We start from the raw sequence: 24,687 nt of genomic DNA, 5'->3' as shown, positions 1-24,687 counted from the left end.
TGTCCTGGAAGGGCTGCGGGGGCTTTTAAGGAGATGGAGAAACCTGGTGGCTTGTGGGCAGAGTTTTGGGCAGATGGAGGGTTTGCAGGGGTTAGAAGTTAAAAGTGGGAAGAGTCAGGCTGGCTTTGAATCTATAGCCCCAGATGTCATAGGCCTTGTGGTCTTGGGCATGTCACAGCTTGAACAGGGTGACTGAGGCCCAGAGTAGGAATCTCTTACCTGAAGTTGCCCAGCGAGAAAGTACAGAGTCAGGTCTCAAACCCAGGGCCCGACTGAGCTTCCAGGATCATTCCAGCCAGGGAATTTCCACATCTTCCCCATGCTGGGGAGTTGGGGGGTTTTCTTGACTTGACCCCTAGGGACCGGCTCACCTGTCTGCTCTCCAGACTGGGGACCACAGAGTATAACCCAAGGAGCCAAATGAGACAGATTTTTTTTCACTCGTTCACTCTCTTCCTCCCTCTCTGTCACCACTACCACCCACCCAGCCCACTCTGAGAGATGTTGGAGCCCCCAGGAGACTGCCTCCCAACCCTGACCCTGAGGAACCCCCAATCTGGGGGACACAGAGCTAGTAGGACACCTCTAGTCCTACTGAGTCAGGACTGAGCCCAACCTTGTGTGTGCCAGAGAAGGAGCAGGATGCAGAGCTGTGTTTGCCATGGGCTTTGAAGGCTGATTTTCCAGGATGCCAGAAGCATTCTGGGCAGGGGGAGCCACCTGGGCAAAAATAAAGAGGTGTGACACGGGGTGGCCAGTGGAGGGCACAAGGACTCCTCTTGCAGAGCCAGGCTAATGGGGAGACACAGAGGACATGTGAACAGGAGAATAGGGTAGGACGCAGGGCAGAAAGCCCCTTCCTTGGTTGCAGGCCCAGAGCTTGCAGAGAGGAAGCCCGTTGCTAGGCAACTAGTTGCCCCTAGCAACAGGCCTTTCTCCCTCCCCAGCTGGGGCTCCTCTTACTAGCATTTGCTTTCTTAAAGAGGCAGCACCCCCTTGCCACCTGCGGGCGGTGGGTAGTGGGGTGGGAGGGCTGGGGGGAGGGCTGGACCGCCACCTTCTTTCCAAGGGTCACAATCCCTGGATTTGCCTCTGAATGGCTGTGTGACCTCATCCAAGGGCTGCCCCTCTCTGAGACCCCGGTGGCACTTTGTGTAAGGGGGTTTGACCTTTTGAGGATCAGTTGTTGCCCACATTTTGCAGTCCTGACAGGAGCACCTACATGTATTTTAAATTCTTTTTAATTGTGTGAGGCAGGCAAGTTCACTGCAGAAAATTCAGACTAGCAAAGAGAAAATAGTAGCCACCCCCAACCCCTCCCTCCAAAGATAGCCTGGTACAGAGTGGATGAGAGCTTTGAGTTTGGGATTTGAATTGGGCTCTTCTGGGAGCGCTTGGGCAAGTGACTTTGCATCTTGAAGACTCAGTTTCTCCCTCTGGGAAAGGGGAATGAAGCTCCTACTTCCCCAGGGCTCAGGGAGCACCCCAGAATGTCCGTTTCTCTTTTATTTATTTATTTATCTATGTATTGGCTGTGTCTGATCTTAGTTGCAGCATGCAGGATCTTTGATTGCGGTGCACGGACTATCTAGTTGTGGGCTCAGTAATTGCCGTGCACAGGCTCCAGGGCATGCAGGCTTTAGTAGTGGTGGCAGGCAGGCTTAGTCGCTCAGGAGCATGTGGGATCTTAGTTCCCTGCCCAGGAATCGAACCTGTGTCCCCTGCATTGCAAGGCAGATTCTTCACCACTGTGAGGGAAGTCCCCTGTCTATTTCTTTTAATTAATGTTTCTTTTAATCTATTGTTAGTATTGCTGGCTCTTTGCTGGATGATGCTGGGGTCCTGACTGATCTGATCAGATCAGATCAGTCACTCAGTTGTGTCCGACTCTTTGCAACCCCATGAATCACAGCACGCCAGGCCTCCCTGTCCATCACCAACTCCCGGAGTTCACTCAGACTCACGTCCATCGAGTCAGTGATGCCATCCAGCCATCTCATCCTCTGTCGTCCCCTTCTCCTCCTGCCCCCAATCCCTCCCAGCATCAGAGTCTTTTCCAATGAGTCAACTCTTCGCATGAGGTGGCCAAAGTACTGGAGTTTCAGCTTTAGCATCATTCCTTCCAAAGAAATCCCAGAGCTGATCTCCTTTAGAATGGACTGGTTGGATCTCCTTGCAGTCCAAGGGACTCTCAAGAGTCTTCTCCAACACCACAGTTCAAAAGCATCAATTCTTCGGCGCTCAGCTTTCTTCACAGTCCAACTCTCACATCCATACATAACCACAGGAAAAACCATAGCCTTGACTAGACGAACCTTTGTTGGCAAAGTAATGTCTCTGCTTTTCAATATGCTATCTAGGTTGGTCATAACTTTCCTTCCAAGGAGTAAGCGTCTTTTAATTTCATGGTTGCAGTCACCATCTGCAGTGATTTTGGAGCCCAGAAAAATAAAGTCTGACACTGTTTCCACTGTTTCCCCATCTATTTCCCATGAAGTGATGGGACCAGATGCCATGACCTTCGTTTTCTGAATGTTGAGCTTTAAGCCAACTTTTTCTCTCTCCACTTTCACTTTCATCAAGAGGCTTTTGAGTTCCTCTTCACTTTCTGCCATAAGGGTGGTGTCATCTGCATATCTGAGGTTATTGATATTTCTCCCGGCAATCTTGATTCCAGCTTGTGTTTCTTCCAGTCCAGCGTTTCTCATGATGTACTCTGCATATAAGTTAAATAAACAGGGTGACAATATACAGCCTTGACGTACTCCTTTTCCTATTTGGAACCAGTCTGTTGTTCCATGTCCAGTTCGAACTGTTGCTTCCTGACCTGCATACACATTTCTCAAGAGGCAGATCAGGTGGTCTGGTATTCCCATCTCTTTCAGAATTTTCCACAGTTTATTGTGATCCACACAGTCAAAGGCTTTGGCATAGTCAATAAAGCAAAAATAGATGTTTTTCTGGAACTCTCTTGCTTTTTCCATGATCCAGCGGATGTTGGCAATTTGATCTCTGGTTCCTCTGCCTTTTCTAAAACCAGCTTGAACATCAGGAAGTTCACGGTTCACATATTGCTGAAGCCTGGCTTGGAGAATTTTGAGCATTACTTTACTAGCATGTGAGATGAGTGCAATTGTGTGGTAGTTTGAGCATTCTTTGGCATTGCCTTTCTTTGGGATTGGAATGAAAACTGATCTGAAGGAGGCTCCATTTGGGAGAGATCAAGCCAGACAAGGATGCCCCAGTCTTGTTGGGCCAAGGCATGGCTGGAGGCATGGAGGGCACTCGGGGGAAGTGTGAGCAGGAGAAGGACATGATCAAGCTGTATTAGAAAGATCTCTTGGGTTTCCTTGGTGGCTCAGTGGTAAAGAATCCGCCCGCCAATACGGGAGACACAGGTTCGATCCCTGATCCAGGAAAAGCCCATATACTGCAGAGCAACTAAGCCCGTGCGCCACAACTATTGAGCCTGCGCTCCAGAGCCCGGGAGCCGCAACTGTTGAGACCATATGCTGCAACAATCGGAGCGCTTGCGCCCTAAAGCCCGTCCTTCCTGACAAGAGAAGCCACTGCAATGAGAAGCCTACGCCCTGCAACTAGAGAAGACCTTGCACACCAACAACGATGCAGCACAGCCAAAAACAAAGAAGTTTAAAAGAGAGAGAAACATCTCTCTGGGCCTGGCTTGAGAGCAAGACTGGTGTCCAGAGGTTCTGATAGGAGACATAGGCTCAAGACAGCCCCTCCCAGGACCCTCGGCTGCCAGCCCAGCCCGAGGGGGTCAGACACTGCTGGGGGTTTGCCAGGTCTGGGAAACAGGCCAGCAGTTGGCTCTGAGTCAGCTCCAGATGCCGGCCTGGGCAGCAGTGCCTGGTGCAGCCTCACCCCAGGATCCCCTGGGCGGGGTGGGCAGGGGGCTGCTGGGGTTGTTTGCTGAGGCCTCCCCACTGTGCTTCCCAGGTGGCGCTAGTGGTAAAGAACCTGCCTGCCAATGCAGGAGGTGCAAGAGATGTGGGTTCGATCCCTGGGTCGGGAAGATCCCCTGTAGGAGGGCATGGCAACCCCACTCCAGTATGCTTGCCTGGAGAATCCCATGGTGAGAGGAGCCTGGTGGACTACAGTCCATGGGGCTGCAAAGAGTGGGGCATGACAGTGACTAACCTAGCGACTTATTCAACAAGGAGGGCTGCCTTTGGAACTTCAGAGGACCATGATGTGGATCATCCCATATGAGAGGTAGATGACGCCCTGCCCCCATCTTAATGAGGAGCCAGTATATGCTCGATGAGAGACATGACTGGTCTGGATCACACAGTGTAGCCCTAGCCCCGCCTCAAACTATGGTGAGCCCAGAACTGGGAGAAAAGGGGTTCTGTGCAAGGCATCAGCAGACACCAGGGTAGAGGCTCTGTCCCCACCAGCACCAGGCAACAGCAAAATAGCTTGTCCCTCTATTCAACCAACTCAAATGCCCTTTCTGTGCCCCGCCCTGCACTGCACATTGCTGGGTCCTGAGAGAGTATCAGACCCACATCTTGCTTTGTGGGATCCTCAGAGATAATTTTCATGTTGAAGAGAACAGAAAATAAGGCTACAGTGACTTAAGCAACAGGGGTTGTATTAATTCATAAAATTGAAGAGTTGTGCAATAGTGTGGCTTTCAGGGTTGGTTTGGCCCAGCACTTCTCTACTCAAGATGCTTTTTTTTTTTTTTAAAGACTTCACAACCAAGACCTTTGTTGCAACACACAGGCTCCAGAGTGCCTGGGCTCTGTAGCTGTGGCACATGGGCTTCGTTTCGCCACGACATGTGGGATCTTAGGTCCCTGACCAGGGATCGAACCCACATCCGTTGCATTGGAAGGTGGATTCTTAACCATTGGACCCCCAGGAAAGTCCCTCAACAGGCTTTTTATTCAGACCTTCAAGTTCAGCATCTTTCCAAAATTCATGGTTTCCATGATCTCCTGTGACCACATAATCTCTCATATATGGAAAGATACAAAGAAAAAAACAGAGGGGAAGAGACCAAAGAGAAAGGAGCAAACAGAGGTAGAGAGATACGTACACACTTGCACAGAAAGACAGAAAGATAGTGAGAGAGGAAGATAAGAGTGAATGAGACTGCCTCTCTCTCAACTATGGCACAAGAATCCCAGGGTCTTTTCTAATTAGACCAAATCAAGGTCCATAAGCCAATCCTTAGGACCAGGGGAAATGCAACAGGTGATTGGCTCAGGCCAGAACCAATGCCTATGGCCAAGGGGATGGACTTCTGCCAGTTAGCTCTTCAGCCCAGACCCCTGTTGCTAGGCATCCTTGATGTCCTCTCCATCCTCTTTCTCAATCTCCATCCTCACCCCCTGCAGGGAGAGAAAAACCATGGCTTTGAGGTTCTATACCACACTGTGAAGCAGGGGCCCATCTCCACCAAGGAGCTGGCAGACTTCATCCGGGAGAGGTGAGTTTCCCCAAGCCCCATCCATCCCCGTGGCCAAGACCTGAAGTCCACACTGCCATGCCCATCTTGTACTTCCACCCAGGCTCTGCCCCCTTTTTCCCTTGCCCATCCCACCCTGACAGGGCACCACATTCTGCCAGAAAGGGTCCTGATCCCTGGGGTCTCCAGGAACCAAATGAGCTTGAAGACCCTCCTGACCGACAGTTCTCAACACTGTCAGCCCTATGTCCCATTTTAAACAATACTCACCAGACTTCTAAGGCCTCCTCTTGTAGAGATGATAATATGACCTACTTACAAGGAGAGATTTGAAAACTCAATCTCTGGCCCTGAGTACAATAAAAGAAAATACATGTATGATGAAATAATCTACATTTCAGCTTGTAAATGCTCTGACGTCCCTGAAAACACAATAAACTCAAACTGCAAGGCAACCTCTGCTCCCTAGCCACTCAGCGGCTGAATGCCCATTAAATCCGGGCAGAGAGTCCAAAGGATTATCACCCAGGTTTTTCCTCTCTGAGGATGTCACGCAACAACTGTCCAGCCGTGCTCCGTTTCATGAGGCTTCAGACCCTGGATCCATCCACGATTGCCCGTGGTACCCCATGGGTGCCTCTGTCAAAAGATACCCCAGTGGGTAATTAGTTTAAACTGGGCACATGGCTACCCCAAACAGAACTGAAATTCTATTAGGATGAAAATGTGAGTGGATATTAGGTAAGCATTTAGCAGTGTCTGTCTAGAGGGAATAAAGAAATCGGAGTTTATCTTCTGCAATTAAATGAGACAAAGCACGTGAAACACTGACACTATGTGCTCGAAATTTTGTTTACTTGCTCTTGCTGCTGCTGCTGCTACTGCTGTTAGTAAAATTTTATTTAAGGATGAAAACCTCTCCCGTGAATTTCCCAAGCGTCTTCCCCTGCCAGGGGGCTGTATCATTCTCCTGGAGGCCTCTGCTCCGATGTTTGAGATGGGGAAACTGAGGCCCAGGGGTATGGGGCCTGTCCCAAGGTGCCCAGGACCTTCCCCATCCTTTCCCTGTCCTCTTACCCAGGGCCACCATCGAGGAGACCTACTCGAAGGCGATGGCAAAACTTTCCAAGCTGGCCAGCAACGGGACCCCCATGGGGTGAGTGGGCTGTGGGTGAGGCAGGAGTCGCCAAGGGTGTGGGGGTCCCTGGGGGCAACAGGAGGCTGCCCTTGGCTGTACATCTCCTCACACTTGTGATATGTGGGGCACGGAGTCATCCCCGTGCTTATGGGCTAATTGGACAGAGGAATATGAATGTATATATAGGTGGCTCAGTGGTAAAGAGGCTTCCCAGGTGGTACTAGTGGTAAAGAATCTGCCTGCGATGCAGGAAACTTGGGTTCAGTCCCTGGGTGGGGAAGATCCCCTGAAGAAGGAAATGGCAACCCATTCCAGTATTCTTGCCTGGGAAATCCCATGGACAGAGGAGCCTGGTGGACTATAGTCTATGGGATCGCAAGAGTCAGACACAACTGAGCACGCACGTACAGTGGTAAAGAACCTGCCTGCCAATGCAGGAGACACAGGTTTGATCCCTGGGTCAATCCCCTGGAGAAGGAAATGGCTACCCACTGCGGTATTCTTGCCTGGGAAATCCCATGGACAGAGGAGCCTGGCGGGCTACAATTCATTCATTCATTCAGTGGCTATTTACTGAGCCCATACTGTGTGCCAGACATTGTTCGAGGCACCAGGGGGCCCAGGGGCAATCAAAACAGATCAAGCCTCCAGCCACCTTCATGCCCTGTTCATCGGGTGTGCGTCTGGGATATGTGACAGATGTTAACCACAAACATGAGCAAAGTCCTTTCCCAGAGAGAACAGTGCTAGGAAGAGAATGAAATAGGAGCATTAGAAGGTGGGTACTATATCTGGAGCTGAGATCTCAGTAATGAGAAAGGATCAGGCGTGGGGGTGTCTGAGGGACAGAGACCCAGGGAGGTGGCTCAGCCAGTGCAAAGGCCCTGAGGCAGCAGCACACTTGTGCATTTCGAGGAAGAGCAAAGAGGCAGGCGTGGCTGCAGGGCCTGGGCACAGTGGAAATGAGGTGGGGAGAAAGATGGGGGAAGGGGAGTATCAGGCTGGGCCTGGAGTCCAGACAGAGGACGGTGGGCATCAGCCTAGGTTTAAACTCCTGCTCCGATGTTCATTTGCTGAGGGGCCTTGGGTGAGGGACGGGGCTTCCCATGCCTCAGTTTCCCTGTCTGCTGCAGGCCCACCTTCCGTGACTGCAGTGGGGATTAAATGAGTTCATATATGTTCATGTTTAGCAGGCCCCAGAACACATGAGGTGTCTGAGCCAAAGCCAGCCATGCTGGGTGAGGGGTCCCTTGCCGAGGGGTTGGGGTTGGGCCTGCTGGGCCCTGGGTGTGACCCCCCACCTCTCTGTTTCCAGGACCTTTGCCCCGCTCTGGGAGGTCTTCCGAGTCTCCTCAGACAAGCTGGCGCTCTGCCACCTGGAGCTGACGCGGAAGCTTCAGGATCTCATCAAGGATGTGCTCCGCCACGGGGAGGAACAGCTCAAGGCGCACAAGAAGGTGGGTGCCGCCGGGCCGGTGGGTGGGGAACGGCTGTGGATGCTAGGATCCCAGGACTTCTGGGGCCTTGGAACTCCAGCTCCTGGTGTGTGCCCCTGAGGGCTCTGTTAATTCCACGACATCAAACTCAGAATCTCACAGACCTGAGCATTGTTGAATTTCAGACTCTCAAAATTCTAACAGCAGGGGGTCTGCAAACTAAGCCAGCGGGCGATGGCTAGACCACCACCTTGAGCTATGAGTAGTTTTTCTACTTTTAAGGGATTGGGGGAAAAAATCAAAAAAAGGATATTTTATGGTGTGTGACTATTAAAGGACATTTAGATTTTAACGCCAGGAAATAAAGTTGTGTTGGCCACAGCCATGCCCATTCACGTTCAGATCTTCTGTGGCTGGCTTATGAACTGCAATGGCTGAGTTCAATGTCAGATTTACCACCTGATCCTTCACAGCAAAAGTCTGCCGACCCCTGATCTAGAGCGTTAGAAGCTACAGATCTGGTTATTTGACATTTCTAGACTCTTTTTTTTTTGGCCTAAACTTTATTTTTTAAATGAAGTTGTTTTAAATTTATTCTTAATTGAAGGGTAATTGCTTTGCAATGTCGTGTTGGTTTCTCCCATACAATAACATGGGGCTTCCCAGGTGGTTCAGATGGTAAAAAATCCGCCTACAATGCAGGAGACCTGGGTTCAATCCCTGGGTCAGGAAGATCCCCTGGAGAAGAGAATGGCTACCCACTCCAATATTCTCGTCTGGAGAATTCCATGGACAGAGGACCCTAACTCCATGGGGTCACAAAGAGTCAGACACAACTGAGTGACCAGCACACATATATATTCCCTCCTTCTTGAACCTCCCTCGCCCACCCCATCCCACCCCTCTATGTCATCACAGAGTGCCAGGCTTCTAGACTCCTGACAAAACTAAAATCCTGGAAGAGCCAGACCTTAGACTCTCAAGATTCCAAAATATTTGAAGCTTATAAATCTAAAGTCATAGAGGGTTTGCATTTACAGAGCCATAGAATCTGCAGTTTTTAACCCCCATTAAGGAAGAGAGTTGTAGTACTTCATACACGTAAAAATGGTTAAGATGGCAAATTTCACGTTATGTGTATTTTACCACAATTTTCTTTAAAAAATGAAAGAACAAGGAAGTTTTCTCTGGACTGATATGGAACAATCTTGAGAATGAATTATTAAGTGGAAAAAGCAGTCAGTTAAACAGGATGGCCTGTCACCATTTGTCATAAAAAATGGGCATATTCACTGATCTTCATGCCCATTATTTCGGGAAATGTATCATGGTAATAATAGGAGGTTTGGGATTTCCTTGGTGGTCCAGTGGTTAAGACTCTGTGTTTCTAATGCAGGGGGTATGGGTTTGATCCCTGGTCAGGGAACTAAGATCCCACATATCTGCCTTGCAGTGGGGCAAAAGAAAAAAAAAAGACTTCATAGTAAAAAAAAAAGGAGGAGAGGAGGTTTACCTGAGCTCACTCCTTAAAACTTTCTGATATGTGAATTATGGGAGAGGAGCTCACTCCTTAAAACTTTCTGAAATGTGAATTATGTGTAAATATTACCTATTTAAAGAGTTAAAATTTTTGAAATTCATAGAATTCTCAGAAAAAAAGTATTCTGTAGGACCTGGAACCCCACAAGTTTGGGAGGCTGGGAATTTCATGGTGTATACCAGGGTCTGCTCAGGTCCTGCACCCCAGCAGGGGCTTCAGGGGGTCCTCATGCTCTTCCCCACCCCCACAGTGCAAAGAGGAAGCAGTGGGCACCCTAGATGCCATACAGGTCCTCACAGGGGTCAGCCAGCTCCTGCCCAAGTCTCGCGAGAACTACCTGAACCGTTGCATGGACCAGGAGCGGCTGCGGAGGGAGAGCACCAGCCAGAAGGAGATGGACAAGGTGGGCGCACAGCTGCAGGTCCCCAGCCACCACTGGCCCACACAGACCCGAGGGATTAGCCGAGAGGTGGCGGGGCTGCCTGATGGGAAAGGGAAAGCATAGCACAGAGCCATGGTCATTGAACCTGCATGAACTGCACCCTGGGCACCCCGGGAGTCTACGTGCTGGGGGATGGGGCCAGGAAAAGTGCCCCGAGTGTCCCTTTCCCTACCCCGTCCCCTCCGTCTGCCTCCTAGGCGGAGACCAAGACCAGGAAGGCAGCAGAGAGCCTGCGGCGTTTGGTGGAGAAATACAACTCAGCCCGTTCTGACTTTGAGCAGAAAATGCTGGACTCAGCTCTGGTAAGAACCGGGCCTTGGAGACCTACACATTCCTGGGCCCAGGATGCTATGGGCCTCAGAAGTCCAGAACCTTCCAAACCCTCGACTCCCAGAAGCCTTAGAATCACAGGCTAAAACTGTAAAATTCTAGAGCCAGTTAGCTCTTGTTGTTGTTGTTATTATTTCAAAGACCAAATCAGTTCTGTGCCTTAATTTCACCATTTGTAAAATGGGGACAGTAATACTACGTGCCTCATAGACTTGTAAAGATTAAATGAGTCACCATGTATGAAATTTTCAGACTAGTACCAGGTGCATAGAGACCACTCTAAGATGTATTATTATTATTATTGATGAGGTTTTTCAACAAGATGGGGCAGGATTTAGAAGCCAAGAGTCTCCTGACATGTCATGGTGGCTGAAAAGCCTGGATTCCTGGTCTAGCCTCTGTCCATCACCAGCTGTGCAACCTATGGCCAGGCACTGCCCCTCTCTGAGTCTCTGTCTACTCAGAGGTTTAAAAAGCAGATTGGGAGCTCAGGATTAAGAATTAGATTTTTTTTTTCCTTCTGATTTTGCAGTGATAGAAAGTTGCAAGCAATAGAAATCCTCGTTCAAACTGACAAGGAGACTTAACAGGCTCAGGGAACTGAAAAGTTCAGGGTGGGGCAGAGCTTCAGGCATGGCTGGATCCAGGTGCCCAAATGGTGTTGGCAGGAAGTTGTGCCTCTTTGCTTCTCAAATCTCAAATTTTTCTCCCTGAGGGCTTCATTCCCAGGCAGACATACCCTCCCCAGTGTGTGTGTGTGTGTGTGTGTGTGTAGCAAAGTAGCCACCAGCAGCGGCCCCATTTATCTACCAACTCATTGACTCAGGATATGAAGGTGTTTTTTCTATGATTCCAGCAGAAGTCCCAGAGCTCTTACCCAAATCAATCACTGAGGCCAGGGGGTTGGAACATTCTGATTGGTCAGGTGGGGTCACTAGCCACACCTTCCCATTTTGCTCCTCCCCTCCTGCCTCAGCGCTTCCAAGCCATGGAAGAGACCCACCTGCGGCAAATGAAGGCACTGATGGGCTCTTACGCCCACTCAGTGGAGGACACCCATGTGCAAATTGGGCAGGTGAGTGGGGCATGAGGTTGGGGTGCTGGGCAAGAAGGCCCTGCCTGGTTACAGACTCCGTCCTCCTGGCCCAGGTGCACGAGGAGTTTAAGCAGAACGTAGAAAATGTCAGCGTGGAGATGCTCCTGAGGAAGTTTGCAGAGAGCAAAGGCACAGGCCAGGAGAAGCCTGGTGAGTCGGGGCGTCTATGGGAGTTGGGCTGTGGAGCCATGGCTATGGGGAAGGAACGGGATTCCGGAGCCTAGAGAATGAACCTCCCTGGGCTTCATTTTCCTCACCAGAAAAATGGGGTTAAAAAAAAGGAAAAAATGGATGGATGGAACTTCCCTGGTGGTCCAGAGGTTGATGTCTTCCAATGCAGGTGCTGCAGATTCAGTTCCTGGTCAGGGAACTCCCACATGCCTTGCAGCCAAAAAACCAAAACATAAAACAGAAACAGTATTGTAACAAATTCCATAAAAGAGTTTAAAAATAGTCCACATTTTTAAAAATAATCTTTTTAAAAAATGGACTGAAGACAAATCTAACTCAGCAACCTACAGAGGGAGAGAACTTGATGCCTAATCTTACAGATAAATCTCTTACCGCTAGATACCAGAGAGGCCTTGAATGCCAGGGTCAGCCTTTCAACTGTTTCCCTGAGGGCCCAAGGGAGCCACTGAGGATTGTTGAGCAAAAGGCCCATTTGAAAATGTCCCAGGTACAGGGTCAAGGAAGAATTGAGAGTCCAAGTTGTAGGGTCACGTCTGGGTTTGTATCTTTCCCTTGTCACTCATTGTGTCACCCTGGGCATCTGTCTTGCCTTCTCTGAGTTTGTTTCCTCTTCTGTAAAGCAGGGATGGTAGCGCCCAATGAACAGTGTCGTGAAAGTTCAGTTACTCTTGTTCAATTGCCAAGTTATGTCCGACTCTTTGCAACCCAATGAACTGCAGCACGCCAGGCTTCCCTGTCCTTCACTGAGTTTGCTCAAACTCAATGAACATCATTGATTCAGTGATGCCATCCAACCATCTCCTCCTCTGTTGGCTCCTTCTCTTCTTGCCCTCGTCTTTCCCAGCATCAGGGTCTATTCCAGTGAGTCAGCTCTTTGCATCAAATGGCCAAAGTATTGGAGCTTCAGCATCAGTCCTTCCAATGAATATTCAGGGTTCACTAATTTGATGCAAATAAAGGACAAAATTGTGTGCTTGGCACACAGTAGGCACTTTAGTAAATGCTGTTTACATCCTTAGGTCTAGACAACCACTAGGGTCTGTCTTTTCTTCCTCCTGTCTCTATAGCTCAGCCCCAGCTCAGGCTACCTCTCATTGTGTGAATCTCCATTCTTGTCTTTCACTGGCTCCAGATTTCTCATGCCCTGCCCCTGCTCACATAACCTCTATGGCTTCCCATCACCCTTGGGAGAGAGTCCCAGGTCCTCATCCTGGGACTTAAGGCTCAGCCCACTGCACTGACATTTATGATTCATCCTCTGACCCACCCAAGTTCTACCCAGAAATTCTGGAAGTGGAAGTAACCCAGGCAGTCCCTCCAGTCCATCCCAAGGTGGCAGCCATCCGAGGCAAGACCAAGAACCCTTGGCCCGTCCCACTCGTGACTGTCTCAGAGACTGGTTCAGCATCTTGGCTCATGCCTTGGACCCTGACTCACCTTAAGTCCAGATCCAGGTGCCACTGTGTGGCCAAAGGTATATTGCTACCCTCCCCAGGCCCAGTCCCCCTGCCTGGCTGAGTTTCTCAATTTTTTCTGTCCCAGGGCCTTTGGACTTTGAGGCGTACAGAGCGGCTACCCTGCAGGAAGGCAAGTACGTCTGGGCCTGGATGCCCAGGCTGGACCGTGGGGATGAGGGAGGCAGATCTGAATGGGAAGGGGACCCCTACCCAGGGCTCATCTGCACCCCTTCCTCTGTTCTCAGCAATGAAACGTTTGCGTGGAGCCAAGGCCTTTCGCCTCCCAGGACTGAGCCGGCGGGAGCGGGAGCCACCTACAGCTGTGTGAGGAATCACCCCCACCCCCAGCCCTGGCCCAGGCTAACCCGGGATCCCTCCTCATTCTGAGGCTCTCCTGGAAGCCCCCTGCTTAGGGTAGCCCAAGAGAATTTCTATTCCAGGCTAGCCCAGGATCCCCTCTACCCAGGCCAACCCAGAAGCCCTTCTGTCCAGGCTGGCTCAGTATTACCAGTGCCCAGGCTAGTCCAGGGGGCTACCCAGATGGTACTAGTGGCAAAGAACCCACCTGCCAATGCAGGAGACTTAAGAGACATGGGCTCAACCCCTGGGTGGGGAAGATCCCCTGGAGGAAGGCATGGCAACCCACTCCAGTATTCTTGCTTGGAAAATCCCATGGACAGAGGAGCCCGGCAGGCTACAGTCCATAGGGCCACACAGAGTTGGACACGAGTGAAGTGACTTAGCACACACACAAGGTCATCCAGAATTCTCCTTTTGCCAAGACTAGACCAGGGGTGGCCTGTTCCAGACCCACCCAGGATTACCCCTGCCCTGGCTGGCCTGAGATTTCTCCCCGGCAGGGCTAGACTTGCTGTTTCCCACTTCTCATCTAGCCTGGTAATTCTACCTTTGTCAAGATGAGCCCAAGAGTCTCTTTGCCCAAACTAGTACCAAATTCTTCCCTATACCCGTGGTCTCCCTGGCTAGACCAGGGTTAGCCTTGCCCAGGCTAGCCCAGAATTCTTCTCTTTGCCAAGGCTGGCCCCGTTATTTCCCTGCCAAGGTGAGTCCTACATTCAGACTGATTTCCAAGTCCCTCCCTTTCCAAGCTGTTTGAGAATGCCCTGTACTCAGCTAACTCAGACTCACTGGCCCCAGCCGCAAGCTAGCTCCAAGGTTGCCCCACCAGCCGCCCAGGGGACTGCCTGCAGGTTCCACATCTGGTGTTGGGGGCGGAGGGGAGGGCCAGAGGAGATGGCAGCGCAGACACTGACATCTGCTTCTCCATCCGCAGAGATTCCCTGGAACCTGATTTAGGGGTAAGTGCTATGGGCCGGGCCGGGCCGCACTGCCCAGTGGGAGGGGTCCAGTCCTGCCTTGCTCCCCACTCCCATGCCTGGAAACCACGCCTGGAGCTCAAGGGGCTAGAGGTCACACAGCTTAGGGACCAGGTTCCAGTCCCACATCAGCTGCAAACCCCCATGGACGATGTGGGAGGGACCAATACCCTCCTTGCGCTTCAATTTGCCCCTCAGGACAGGTAGTGGCATGTTCTCTTCCTCTAAGAACCTGCCCACACGCCGCGGGAAGATAGTTATTGCCATTGGGGTTCTTTTTTTTGATCTGAGTCAGGGCCCAGAGGTGGGAGGCAGGCATGGCAGGGTGAGATGGGAGGTTTGGTACCGGAGAGCCTAACGCATTGCTTGCCTGTCCCTCCCCAGACTTGTCCAGAGGTGGATGAGGAAGGTTTCACCGTCAGGCCTGATGTCACCCAGAACAATATCCTCCTGGCGCCCTCTGGGGGCAGTTGTTGCCACAGCAAGGACGAAGCTCCATCCACAGGGATCCACCCACCATTAGCCACCCTCTCTGAGAACATCCTTGGTGGAGCCTCCAGTTGTGAAGCAAGCAGATTCAAATGCAGACACTCACCCTGAGGGGTCAGAGCTGAGCAAGAGAGAGAGAGGAGGGCTTGGTTATCCCAGAGGGGAGAGCAAAAAGGGCTTCCTGGAAGAGGTGGTCATGTGTTTAGCAGCTGGTTTACTAATTAGGTCAGGGAAGCCCCTGTGGAGGGGCTTCCCAGGTGGCACTAGTGGTAAAGAAACTGCCTGCCGATGGAGGAGACGCGGGTTTGATCCCTGGGTCAGGAAGTTCCCCTGGAGGAGGAAATGGCTACCCACTCCAGTATTTTTACCTGGGAAATCCCATGGGCAGAGGAGCCTGGTGGGCTACAGTCCATGGGGCTGTGAAGAGTCAGACATGACTTAATGACTGAGCACAGACACACGCTTGTATGAAGGCTTGTGGGGAGAGGAGCATGGTGGCAAATTCATGGTGTCAAGGCGAGGGGGCCAAGTGATGAGAGCGGAGATGGTGCAGCACCCCAAAGCCGTACGAGCAGGAAGGGACGGGTGTGAGGGTTGACTGGGGGAGCCAGTGTTGGCGCCTTGACTACGCTGCACGCACTGCAGAGTCCACCCACTTCTCATCCAGCGACTCTGATTTTGATGACGAGGAGCCCCGCAAAATCTACGTGCACATCAAGCCTGCCTCAGCCCGGGCCCCACCCTGCAGTCCCAAGGCAGCTGCGGCCCAGCTCAAGGCCACAGCGGGCAGCCTCATTCTTCCTCCCGGCCCCGGGGTGAGGCGCCTGGCCCCGGGGTGAGGCGTGGGGAGATGCCCTGCGTGGGGCGGGGGCACTGGCCAAATGCCGCTGGACCTGACGCCACCCCTTTCTCCACAGGGCACCATGAAACGCCATTCTTCACGTAAGTAGTCTGTTGAGGGTTCTTCAGTTCAACAAGACGCCCGCGGAGGGGAGACTGGGCCTGGAATGTGGGTGTGGGTTTGAATGCCAGCTCTGCTGTGTGACTTGGGGCAAGCTGCTTGCCCTCTCTGATCTCACTCTCCTTTAATGACATGGGGTCATGCCTCATGAGAATTAAATGAGAGCCAAAAGGGATTACTGAGGCTGGGAGAGAAGCCAAAAGCTGGAGACAAGTTGGCTCAGGTTCAGATCCCTCTCTACCTGATTTGATGGTCACTTTGGGCAGCTGACTAGACAGCCCCAAGCCTTGGTCTCCTGGTCTGTGGAGTGGGAAGCCGTGCAGGCCTGGTGACGGGAAGGCTCAGGAGGTCCATCTCTCACAGGGGACACTGCCGGGAGACTGCAGAGACCTCAGTCAGCCCCAAGGGCCAGCAGGTGGGTTCCATGGGGGTGGGGCATTGGGCCCACATGAGTGGGCAGGTGGGCCCGGCCTGTCCCCAACACCACCTCTTCCTCTTCCTCCCCTGCTACCTCCCCAGGACTCTGACTCCCCTTCTTTTACCCTGGCAGGGAGTTAAGGATGTGCCATTTTTGAGGGACCACTTAGTCATTCATTTGATGAACATTTATTGAGTGCTTTGTGTGTACTCCTGCTGTTCTGGGTTCCAAAGATAAATGATCTAGATAGATCCTCCTTCTCGGAGTCACATTCTAGTGGCCCGGATTTTTAAATAGTAAGTACATTAGAGCATCTCTGATGCTTCGAAGTGCTGTGAAGAAACTAAAACAGGGACCGTGATGGAAAATAGGAGTGAGTGACTTTAGGTGGGGCCGTGGTGGAGGGGTCGCAGGAGATGTGGGGAGGGCCTGGAGCTGACTCCTGAAGAGGAGCAGGACGTGGCTGTAGGGAGATTTGGGGGAACAGAGCTCAAGACCAAAAACAGGGTATGCCAAGGTCCTGAAGTGGAAGCAGGAAGCGTGGAAGTAATAGAACGCACCCCGCCTGTCCAATCTGTCCCCAGCTGTGCGGAGAAGCTGCAATCGGATGAGCAGTTTTCCAAGAACCTCTTTGGGCCTGCCCTAGAGTCCGCCTTGGACCACGAAGATTTTACAGGTGATGGGGGTGGGGCTTCGGGGCGTGGGCGTGGCTACAGGAGGCTGGGTGGGGCCACTACCAGAGTAGGAGGCTCGGATAGGCGGGACGGGTTGGAGGGAGGAAGTGGGGATCCTTTGGGTCAAAGTGAGGGTGGGCGAGGCCACAGCAGGAATGGGCGGAGCTGGCGAGAAGGTGCGGCGTTTGTGGGAGTGGGATGACAATAATGGGTGGGCGGGGTACCAGTAGAGATGAACGAGGCCTGCAGAGGAGGGCAAGACATTGAATGGGGGCGGACCATCTCAGCATGGGCGTGGCCTGCGGGAGGATTGACAGGACTCCGTAGGAGTTGGGTCTCGAGAAGGCTGCCCCTTCCGTCCCCCAGGCTCTAGCAGCCTCGGCTTCACCTCCAGCCCCTCGCCTTTCTCCTCCTCGTCTCCCGAGAACGTGGAGGACTCCGGACTGGACTCACCATCCCACGCGGCGCCGGGTCCCTCCCCGGATTCCTGGGTCCCACGCCCCGGCACCCCACAGAGCCCACCTACTTGTAGGGTGTCACCCCCGGAGTCAAGGGGCACACAGTCCCTGCTGCCATCGGACTCGCCACATCCCCTTGCAGCATCCCCGAGCCCCTGGGGGCCGGAGGCTGTGGCTGGAGGAGGTGAGTCCCTCTACCCCTGGTCTGAGAGTTTTCTGAGCCCTGGGCGATGAGAGAGTTCTTAATGTGGCCAGGGCCTGAACAGGGTGTTGAGGGACACAGCTGGAACCCAGGCAAGCAGAAACCCTAATCCTTGCAGGGACATTAATGAGATGAATGTTTAACAAGGCAGGAGGTGACAGGAGCCTAGTGACGGCTCCGAAGCATAGGGCCTCCTGAAGAGGCTGAACTGAGATTTGATGGAGGTGAGGATGAAGCCACGTGGACTCCAGGAATGGAATTATCAGCAGAGGAATGTGCAAAGGCCCTGGGGTAGAAGTGGGCTAGGCCCTTTGAAGAACAACGAGCAAGGAGGCCAGTGTGACTGAAACAGAATAATGACAGGGAGAAGGAGGGAGTGGCACCCCACTCCAGTACTCTTGCCTGGAAAATCCCATGGACAGAGGAGCCTGGTAGGCTGTAGTCCATGGGGTCTCTGGGAGTCGGACACGACTGAGCGACTTCACTTTCACTTTTCACTTTCATGCATTGGAGAAGGAAATGGCAACCCACTCCAGTGTTCTTGCCTGGAGAATCCCAGGGACGGGAAGCCTGGTGGGCTGCCGTCTATGGGGTCGCACAGAGTCGGACACGACTGAAGCGACCCAGCAGCAGCAGCAGAAGGAGGGAGTGGAGGGGGAGGTGTCGACAGGGAGATGGGACTAGATGGGGCCCCGTGATCCCAGAAAGAAACGCGAGTTTTACCCCTAACAAGGTCAGAGCCACAGGAGGGAGGGGCTGTGAGCAGAGAGGGGTGAAACCTGCTGGAGTTACAGGCTCTTTGACCACTTGGTCGGTGAGGATGGGAGCTGGAGACCAGGGAGGTGAGTCCAGGTAAGTGGTGATGGGGTAACAGTGGGGAGAAGCCGCTGGGAGACATGGGGCCCAGAGAAAAGAGGAGTCAGGGTGGAGGGCCTGAGAGCAGCTGAAAGGAGAGGGAGGGAGAGAAAGAGCAGGAAGGATGGGGCGGAAGAAGCTGGGGTGGGGGTGTGTCAAGGCCGGGAGGGAGGAGGGGATTGGGTGTGGCTTGGCTTCTAGGGCCTGAGTTAGAGGGGCTGCAAGTTGTGGCCACTTGAGATCCCAACAGTGGGGGCAGAGGGTACCATCCTTGGTATAAAGAAAGACCCTGGTTGGAACTGGTTCAAGGGAGGGCTCAGGGCTCAGAGGAGTGAGTGTAGACCACAAGTGTAGACAGATGAAGTTATCAGAGGTTTATTGTAGAATTAAGGTTCTCAACTGGGCCGGTTCTGCCCCTTTATTCTCCAGGCACACTTGGCAACGGCATCACTGATACTTGATTGTCACCACTTGGGGGCAGGGTACACATGACGTTTGCAGGATGGAGGCCAGGGAGGAAGACAGCCCCACCACAGCAAAGGATCTGACACTGTTGAGAACCTTGGGATAGACAGCATAGTCTGGGGTGTAGGTGGGCAAGTAAGCGTTTATAGATGGAGCAAAGCAGGAATACTAGGGAAGCAGGAGAGCAAGGGGAACTGAGGTGTTAACACCGAGATTAGTTAAATTAGAAGGGTGTGACTTGGACACTGGCCAGGGTGAGAGACCCTCTCAGAGAGGATGAAGGTCGTAGAATTGCCAAATGTTGGATAAAAGGTCTCTGCAAAATCTGCCCTCCCCCCCGCAACAGTGTGCCTGCCTTCTGAACATCCAGCCCTTGTTTGCATGCCTCCAGCAATTGGGAGCTCACCCCTTATTGAGCCGCGAGTCTAGTTTCTGGGAGACTCAGGGTTGCATGTGGTGTCTCCAGTCGTGTCCAGCACCTTCTCTGCAGCCCGAAGACTTCTGACCATCAGGGGGTTTCCCCCTGTAAGCCCGATTCTCAGATTGGGGCTGAATTCTTCCGCCAAGAGGCCCAGACAGCAGCTGAGCCATGTCTGTGCTTACGCTTGTTCCCCAGACTTGATGCCTGTACCTGCTGACCTTGCAGTCAGGGAGGGTCTGGCAGCCCCATCCCGGAGACCGCGCTCCAGGAAGGCATCCTGTCCCCTCATGCGCAGCAATGGAGACCTGGTAGGGTCGGGGCGAGCAGGAGCTGGGCTGGGTGGTCACCTCCAGGGCCAGCATCGGGGCACCTCTGTTAGGGTCTTCACAGGCCGGCTTCTCTTCCCTTCCAGTCTCGTTCCCTGAGCCCCTCCCCACTGGGCTCTTCAGCTCCCAGCTCCATCCCTGAACGGCCCAGCTTCGCATCCCAGACCGGACATGGTATGTGGGTCCTCTCTGGGCTTCAGGTTCACCTTCTCCAGTCCGGGTGGGTGGCCAAGTGATACAACAGAGGCTTTGTCACAGAGGGCGGGGGTTCGGGAGCCTGGGACCTGTGCTCACTCTGTCTGTCCCCCATTCCCTCCCTGCCACCCCCAGGAGTCTCCCGGGGTCCAAGCCCTGTGGTCCTGGGCTCCCAGGATGCTCTGCCCGTGGCCACTGCCTTCACTGAGTACGTCCACGCCTACTTCCGTGGCCACAGCCCCAGGTATACAGTGGTGGGGCAGATGGTGACAAGCAAACAGGGCTTCCTGGGAGCTGTGCATCTGGGTTCCAGCAGGGCCAGCGTTCAGCGGGGTTTCATGATCTGCTTTACCATGGAATGGCCGCGAACATGGAGCTGAACAACTAGGCCCATCCTGAGAACAATAGGAACCATAGAGGGCATTTGAACTGGGCTAAGGCATTGATGTGGGCTTCCCAGGTGGGCTCAGTGGTAAAGCATCTGCCTGCCAAGCAGGAGATTCAGATTCCCTGTGTTGGGAAGATCCCCTGGAGAAGGAAATGGCAACTCACTCCAGTATTCTTGCCTGGAAAATGCCATGAACAGAGGACCCTGGCGGGCTACAGTCCACAGGGATGCAAAGAGTTGGACATGACTTAGTGACTGAGCGGGTGTGCACACACGCACAGGCAGGCAGACAGGCACTGATGTATCCATGGTTTAGAGGAGCTCCTCCGAGGCTGCTGTGGGCATCACGCTGAAGGAGCAACACCAGAGGCCAGCCACAGAGTGGGAAAGGGTAGGGTGAATCAAGGGACCAGGGATAATCTGGGGGCAGCGCCCAGCTGAAAGACACCATGAGATCAAGCCACAAAGAGGAGGAGAGTATCAGACCCAAAACCCAAGCTGAGGGCTGAATGTTTTGCTTTGAGCTTCCTGGTGGCCTAGGGGAAAAGAGAACTGGAAGGGAGTGTCCCTTCAGCTCATTGTGGATTCTTCCTGGTGTCCAGATTGCTGTCCAGGCAGGGACACAAGGGGAGGCAGCTGGGGCTGGGATGCTGCCGCGGTCAGGGCCTTGCTGATTCTGATGGACCTGGTGAGCCACAGGCTACAGTGGAGCTAGGAGCGAGGGGAGGATGAGGGGCCTGGTAGAGCCCTAAGCCAATGCCCAGTTTCTTCAACTCCCCCACCAGCTGCCTGGCTCGAGTAACTGGGGAGCTGACCATGACCTTCCCTGCTGGCATCGTACGCGTGTTCAGCGGGACCCCACCCCCTCCCGTCCTCAGCTTCCGCCTCGTGCATACGGCCCCCATTGAGCACTTCCAGCCCAATGCTGACCTGCTCTTCAGGTACTGTTAGAGAAAAGGGTGCAAAGTTAGGTAGTACCAGGGGCTGGTGGAGGCCAGGCGCTCCCCGGCTCTGAATTTCTGTTCTGCCTCCTGGGATTTGCTATGTGACCTTGGGCAAGCCACTCTCCCTCTCTGAAACTCACTTTTCTTCCCTCTTTTGCTTCCCACCACCCCCTTTTCCTGGGAGTTATACTTTACTGGTCCCAAGGTTAGCCTGGGAATCTGCATCTTTAGGAAGCTGTGGTGTAGGCATCTCCCAAGGGTTGGGGTGATTATTCTCGGTCTCTGCAGTGACCCTTCCCAGAGTGACCCGGAGACCAAAGACTTCTGGCTCAACATGGCGACTCTGACTGAGACTCTGCAGCGCCAGGCAGAGCAGAATCCAGCTGCCTCCTACTACAATGTAGTACTCCTGCGGTACCAGGTGGGCCAGGTGGATGGGGTGGGGCAGAGCGGGCATAGACAGTGGTGGGTGGGGGCAGGGTGAGCAGGCAGCTCTCACTGGTGAGAGCAGTGAGAGCGGAGTGAGCTGTGGGAGGTAGGCAGGGTGGGCAGTGTAAGGGGGTCAGGACTCTGCTGGGGCAGACGGCTGCATTATGCAAATTAGAAGGGGCGTTTTCCCAGGGCCTGTCCCCGACTATGTTAGAATGAGGCACTCTACTGCCCTCTGCTGGACATGTCATGTAGTACAACCTCTCATCAACAAAGAGCTCCCTTGGGGTATCAGGAGCCCCTTGGGTGTCCAGGCAGTGCAGAATCAGGCCATTTGAATGGTGGGTGGCATGGCAGGGGCAGCGTGGCTGGATAGTGTGCGGTGTGGCAGGACAGGGCAGCTCAAGCCACATCCTCTTTCCTGTTCTTGTTCCCCCTAGTTCTCCCGCCCCGGTCCCCAGTCCATGCCTCTGCAGCTGAGCGCCCACTGGCAGTGTGGGCCGACCCTCACTCAGGTCTCGGTGGAGTACAGCTACCAGCCCGGTGCCACAACCGTGCCCACGCAGCTCACCAATGTCCAGATTCTGCTGCCCGTGGGGGAACCTGTGACCAATGTCCGCCTGCAGCCGGCTGCCACCTGGTAAGGGCGAGCGGGAGGCTGGGGGAGGCTCAGAACCTAGTGGACCTCCCTCCGATGCAGCAACTGATGGGCCCACCGCAGGCCTGACCATTCACTGTGGGCTCACCTCGTTCAGGGGCTTCCCAAAGAAGCTTGGTGTTAAAGAACCCATCTACCAGTGCAAGGAGACGCAGCAGACGTGGATTCAGTCCCTGGGTCAGGAAGGTCCCCGGGAGGAGGACGTGGCAGCCCACTCCAATATTCTTGCCTGGAGAATCCCCATGGACAGAGCAGCCTGCGGGCTACAGTCCACGGGGTTGCAAAGAGTCAGAGAGGACTGGAGTGACTGAGCATGCATGCACGTGCCTTGCTTGGGGCTAAGGGCAATATCATTAACAAAAGTCGTGTCTGACACCAAAAGCTTCCTACATGTCAGGCTTGTTCTCCATCTCTGCATACACTGACTGGCTCGGGGCTTTTAGCAATCCCTTGAGGGGTGGACCACCATCATCCCCACTTACCGAGGGGGAGCTGAGGTGTACAGAGGCAAAGTCACTTGCCAGAGGTCACACCAGGATGTGAACCAGCCGCCCACTCGTGGCCCTGGGCTTTTAGTCACTGTACCACTTTGTTTTGTACAAAAGGTAGAACCTACAACCAAGAAACCAAATTTATAGGACCAGATGCATCACCTACAAGTCCTATAAGGCTGAGGAGCCTTCAGGAAACAGCTGCTCCACACCCCTGCCCCCGTTTCACACATGGGGCAACTGAGGCCAGGGAGGGGACATGGCTTTCTTGGGTCATGTAGTCAAGAGGCAACTGAGCTGGGACCCTGGGCTCTGAATATCTTTTCTGGGAAAGACCTGACCTGATCTCTTGATGCCAGGAACCTGGAGGAGAAGCGACTCCTATGGAAGCTTCCAGATGTGTCTGAGGCAGGGGGTGAGTTATGGTTGTATGTAAGGGCTTGAAGGTCTCAAATGGGAAAGGCTTATTTAAACTAGGGAAGAGGGAATTCCCTTGCAGACTAGTGGCTAGGACTCCAGCTTTCACTGCCGAGGGCGGGGGTTTGATTTCTGGGTGGGGAACTAAGATCCAGTAAGCCATGGCTAAAAATGTTTTGTAAATAAACTAGGGGAGAACTAGGGATGTGCTGGAGGCAGGGAAATGTAGGCATCAAGGAAAGCTTAAAAGGCCTTTGACAAAGTGGGAAGAGAGGGCATCCCAGGGGGTGGGCACAGGAGGCGCAAAGGCCCTGAGACAGAATTCCTTTGGAAACCACACACAACCCCAGCAGGACCAAAGGAAAAGGGTGCAGGACACAAGAAGAAGTCAAAGGGAACACAGCCACAGGTTAAAGGGCTTGGGTGCAGGGCTGAGGAGGAGTCCAGGTCACTGGAGGGCTGGGGTGAGGAAAAGGGCACAGCTGACCTCAGACCTCCCCAGGCTCTGGCCGCCTGTCTGCCAGCTGGGAGCCATGCTCTGGGCCCAGCACGCCCAGCCCTGTGGCTGCTCAGTTCACCAGCGAGGGGGCCACTCTGTCCGGCGTGGACGTGGAGCTGGTGGGGAGTGGCTACCGCATGTCACTGGTAAAGAGGAGGTTTGCCACAGGTATGCCCTCACCCTGCCACTGCGCATCCCCAGAGCCAAGACCAGGCTGGGCTCTAAGTCCCACTCATTGCTTCTGCTAGGATGCAGGGGGAGGGGAGACATTTGGGGTGTTTGGAAAAGATAGGTGGGTGTTGGGGCCTGGAGACCCAAGGTCGGGAGTACGGGTGGAGAGATGGGTGGTCAGAGCCCCAGTGAAAGGGACCAAGAAGTATCCTCTATGGGACTTCCCTGACCGTCCGGTGGTTAAGACGCCATGCTTCCACTACAAGGGGCGTGGATTCGAGCCCTAGTCAGACAACACATGCGCAGTGCAGCCAAAAAAGAAAAAAAGAAGTGTCCCCTGGCTGGCTGGCATCCTTGTAAGAACCCGAGGCAGGGAGCTGGAAGCCCCACTGGTGTGTCCAACCCCACCCCCATCCCATGCTTCTGTCCCCATGAGTGGCTGCTGGGGTCCATGGGACAGTGGGAACAATGAGTTACAGGGGTGTTTGGGAGAGCTTAGGGGCTCCCTTCTCCCCTCACCACTCTATCTCCACAGGGAAGTACCTGGTGAGCTGTTAAGCCCGCAGAAGCTGACTGGCGTTGCTGGCCCCGGCTCTGCCCTGCATCGTGGTGCTCGCTGACCGCTTCCTGCCCTCCTGCTGGACCCGGGGGCTCCCTACCTGGCCTCCCCTGAGGCCCTGACTCCGTGGAGAGGATCCCCGTACTCAATTTGGCTGAGCCTGAGATCCACTCCTGCTCACGCCAACTCCCATGCAGGTCCTTGACTTTTTGATGTTCTTTACATAAACACTCTATTTTCTAATAAAATAAATAACAAG

The 24,687-nt window shown here is 53.4% G+C and overlaps 1 protein-coding gene across 1 annotated transcript in view; it reads left to right on the top strand.

The window, feature by feature from the left end:
* Nucleotides 1–24,664, top strand: part of FCHO1 (FCH and mu domain containing endocytic adaptor 1) — a 30,387-nt gene extending 5,723 nt beyond the window's left edge. Inside the window, exons 5-29 of the mRNA XM_055541603.1 lie at nt 5,370–5,461; nt 6,522–6,596; nt 7,894–8,035; nt 9,805–9,957; nt 10,194–10,298; nt 11,303–11,401; nt 11,476–11,572; nt 13,157–13,201; nt 13,317–13,395; nt 14,366–14,390; nt 14,793–14,850; nt 15,534–15,712; nt 15,815–15,839; nt 16,222–16,273; nt 16,861–16,952; nt 17,317–17,592; nt 19,547–19,659; nt 19,764–19,851; nt 20,008–20,116; nt 21,046–21,201; nt 21,493–21,625; nt 22,074–22,273; nt 23,142–23,197; nt 23,702–23,866; nt 24,405–24,664. Coding sequence (XP_055397578.1) covers nt 5,370–5,461; nt 6,522–6,596; nt 7,894–8,035; nt 9,805–9,957; nt 10,194–10,298; nt 11,303–11,401; nt 11,476–11,572; nt 13,157–13,201; nt 13,317–13,395; nt 14,366–14,390; nt 14,793–14,850; nt 15,534–15,712; nt 15,815–15,839; nt 16,222–16,273; nt 16,861–16,952; nt 17,317–17,592; nt 19,547–19,659; nt 19,764–19,851; nt 20,008–20,116; nt 21,046–21,201; nt 21,493–21,625; nt 22,074–22,273; nt 23,142–23,197; nt 23,702–23,866; nt 24,405–24,427 — 2,637 coding nt within the window. The 3' untranslated portion in view covers nt 24,428–24,664. The remainder of the gene's footprint in view (nt 1–5,369; nt 5,462–6,521; nt 6,597–7,893; nt 8,036–9,804; nt 9,958–10,193; nt 10,299–11,302; nt 11,402–11,475; nt 11,573–13,156; nt 13,202–13,316; nt 13,396–14,365; nt 14,391–14,792; nt 14,851–15,533; nt 15,713–15,814; nt 15,840–16,221; nt 16,274–16,860; nt 16,953–17,316; nt 17,593–19,546; nt 19,660–19,763; nt 19,852–20,007; nt 20,117–21,045; nt 21,202–21,492; nt 21,626–22,073; nt 22,274–23,141; nt 23,198–23,701; nt 23,867–24,404) is intronic.
* Nucleotides 24,665–24,687: the final 23 nt, after the last annotated feature.

This window comes from Bubalus kerabau, chromosome 1 (assembly GCF_029407905.1).
Source record: "Bubalus kerabau isolate K-KA32 ecotype Philippines breed swamp buffalo chromosome 1, PCC_UOA_SB_1v2, whole genome shotgun sequence".
Classification (NCBI taxonomy): Eukaryota; Metazoa; Chordata; class Mammalia; order Artiodactyla; family Bovidae; genus Bubalus; species Bubalus kerabau.
This window is presented reverse-complemented; position numbering and strand designations above follow the sequence as displayed.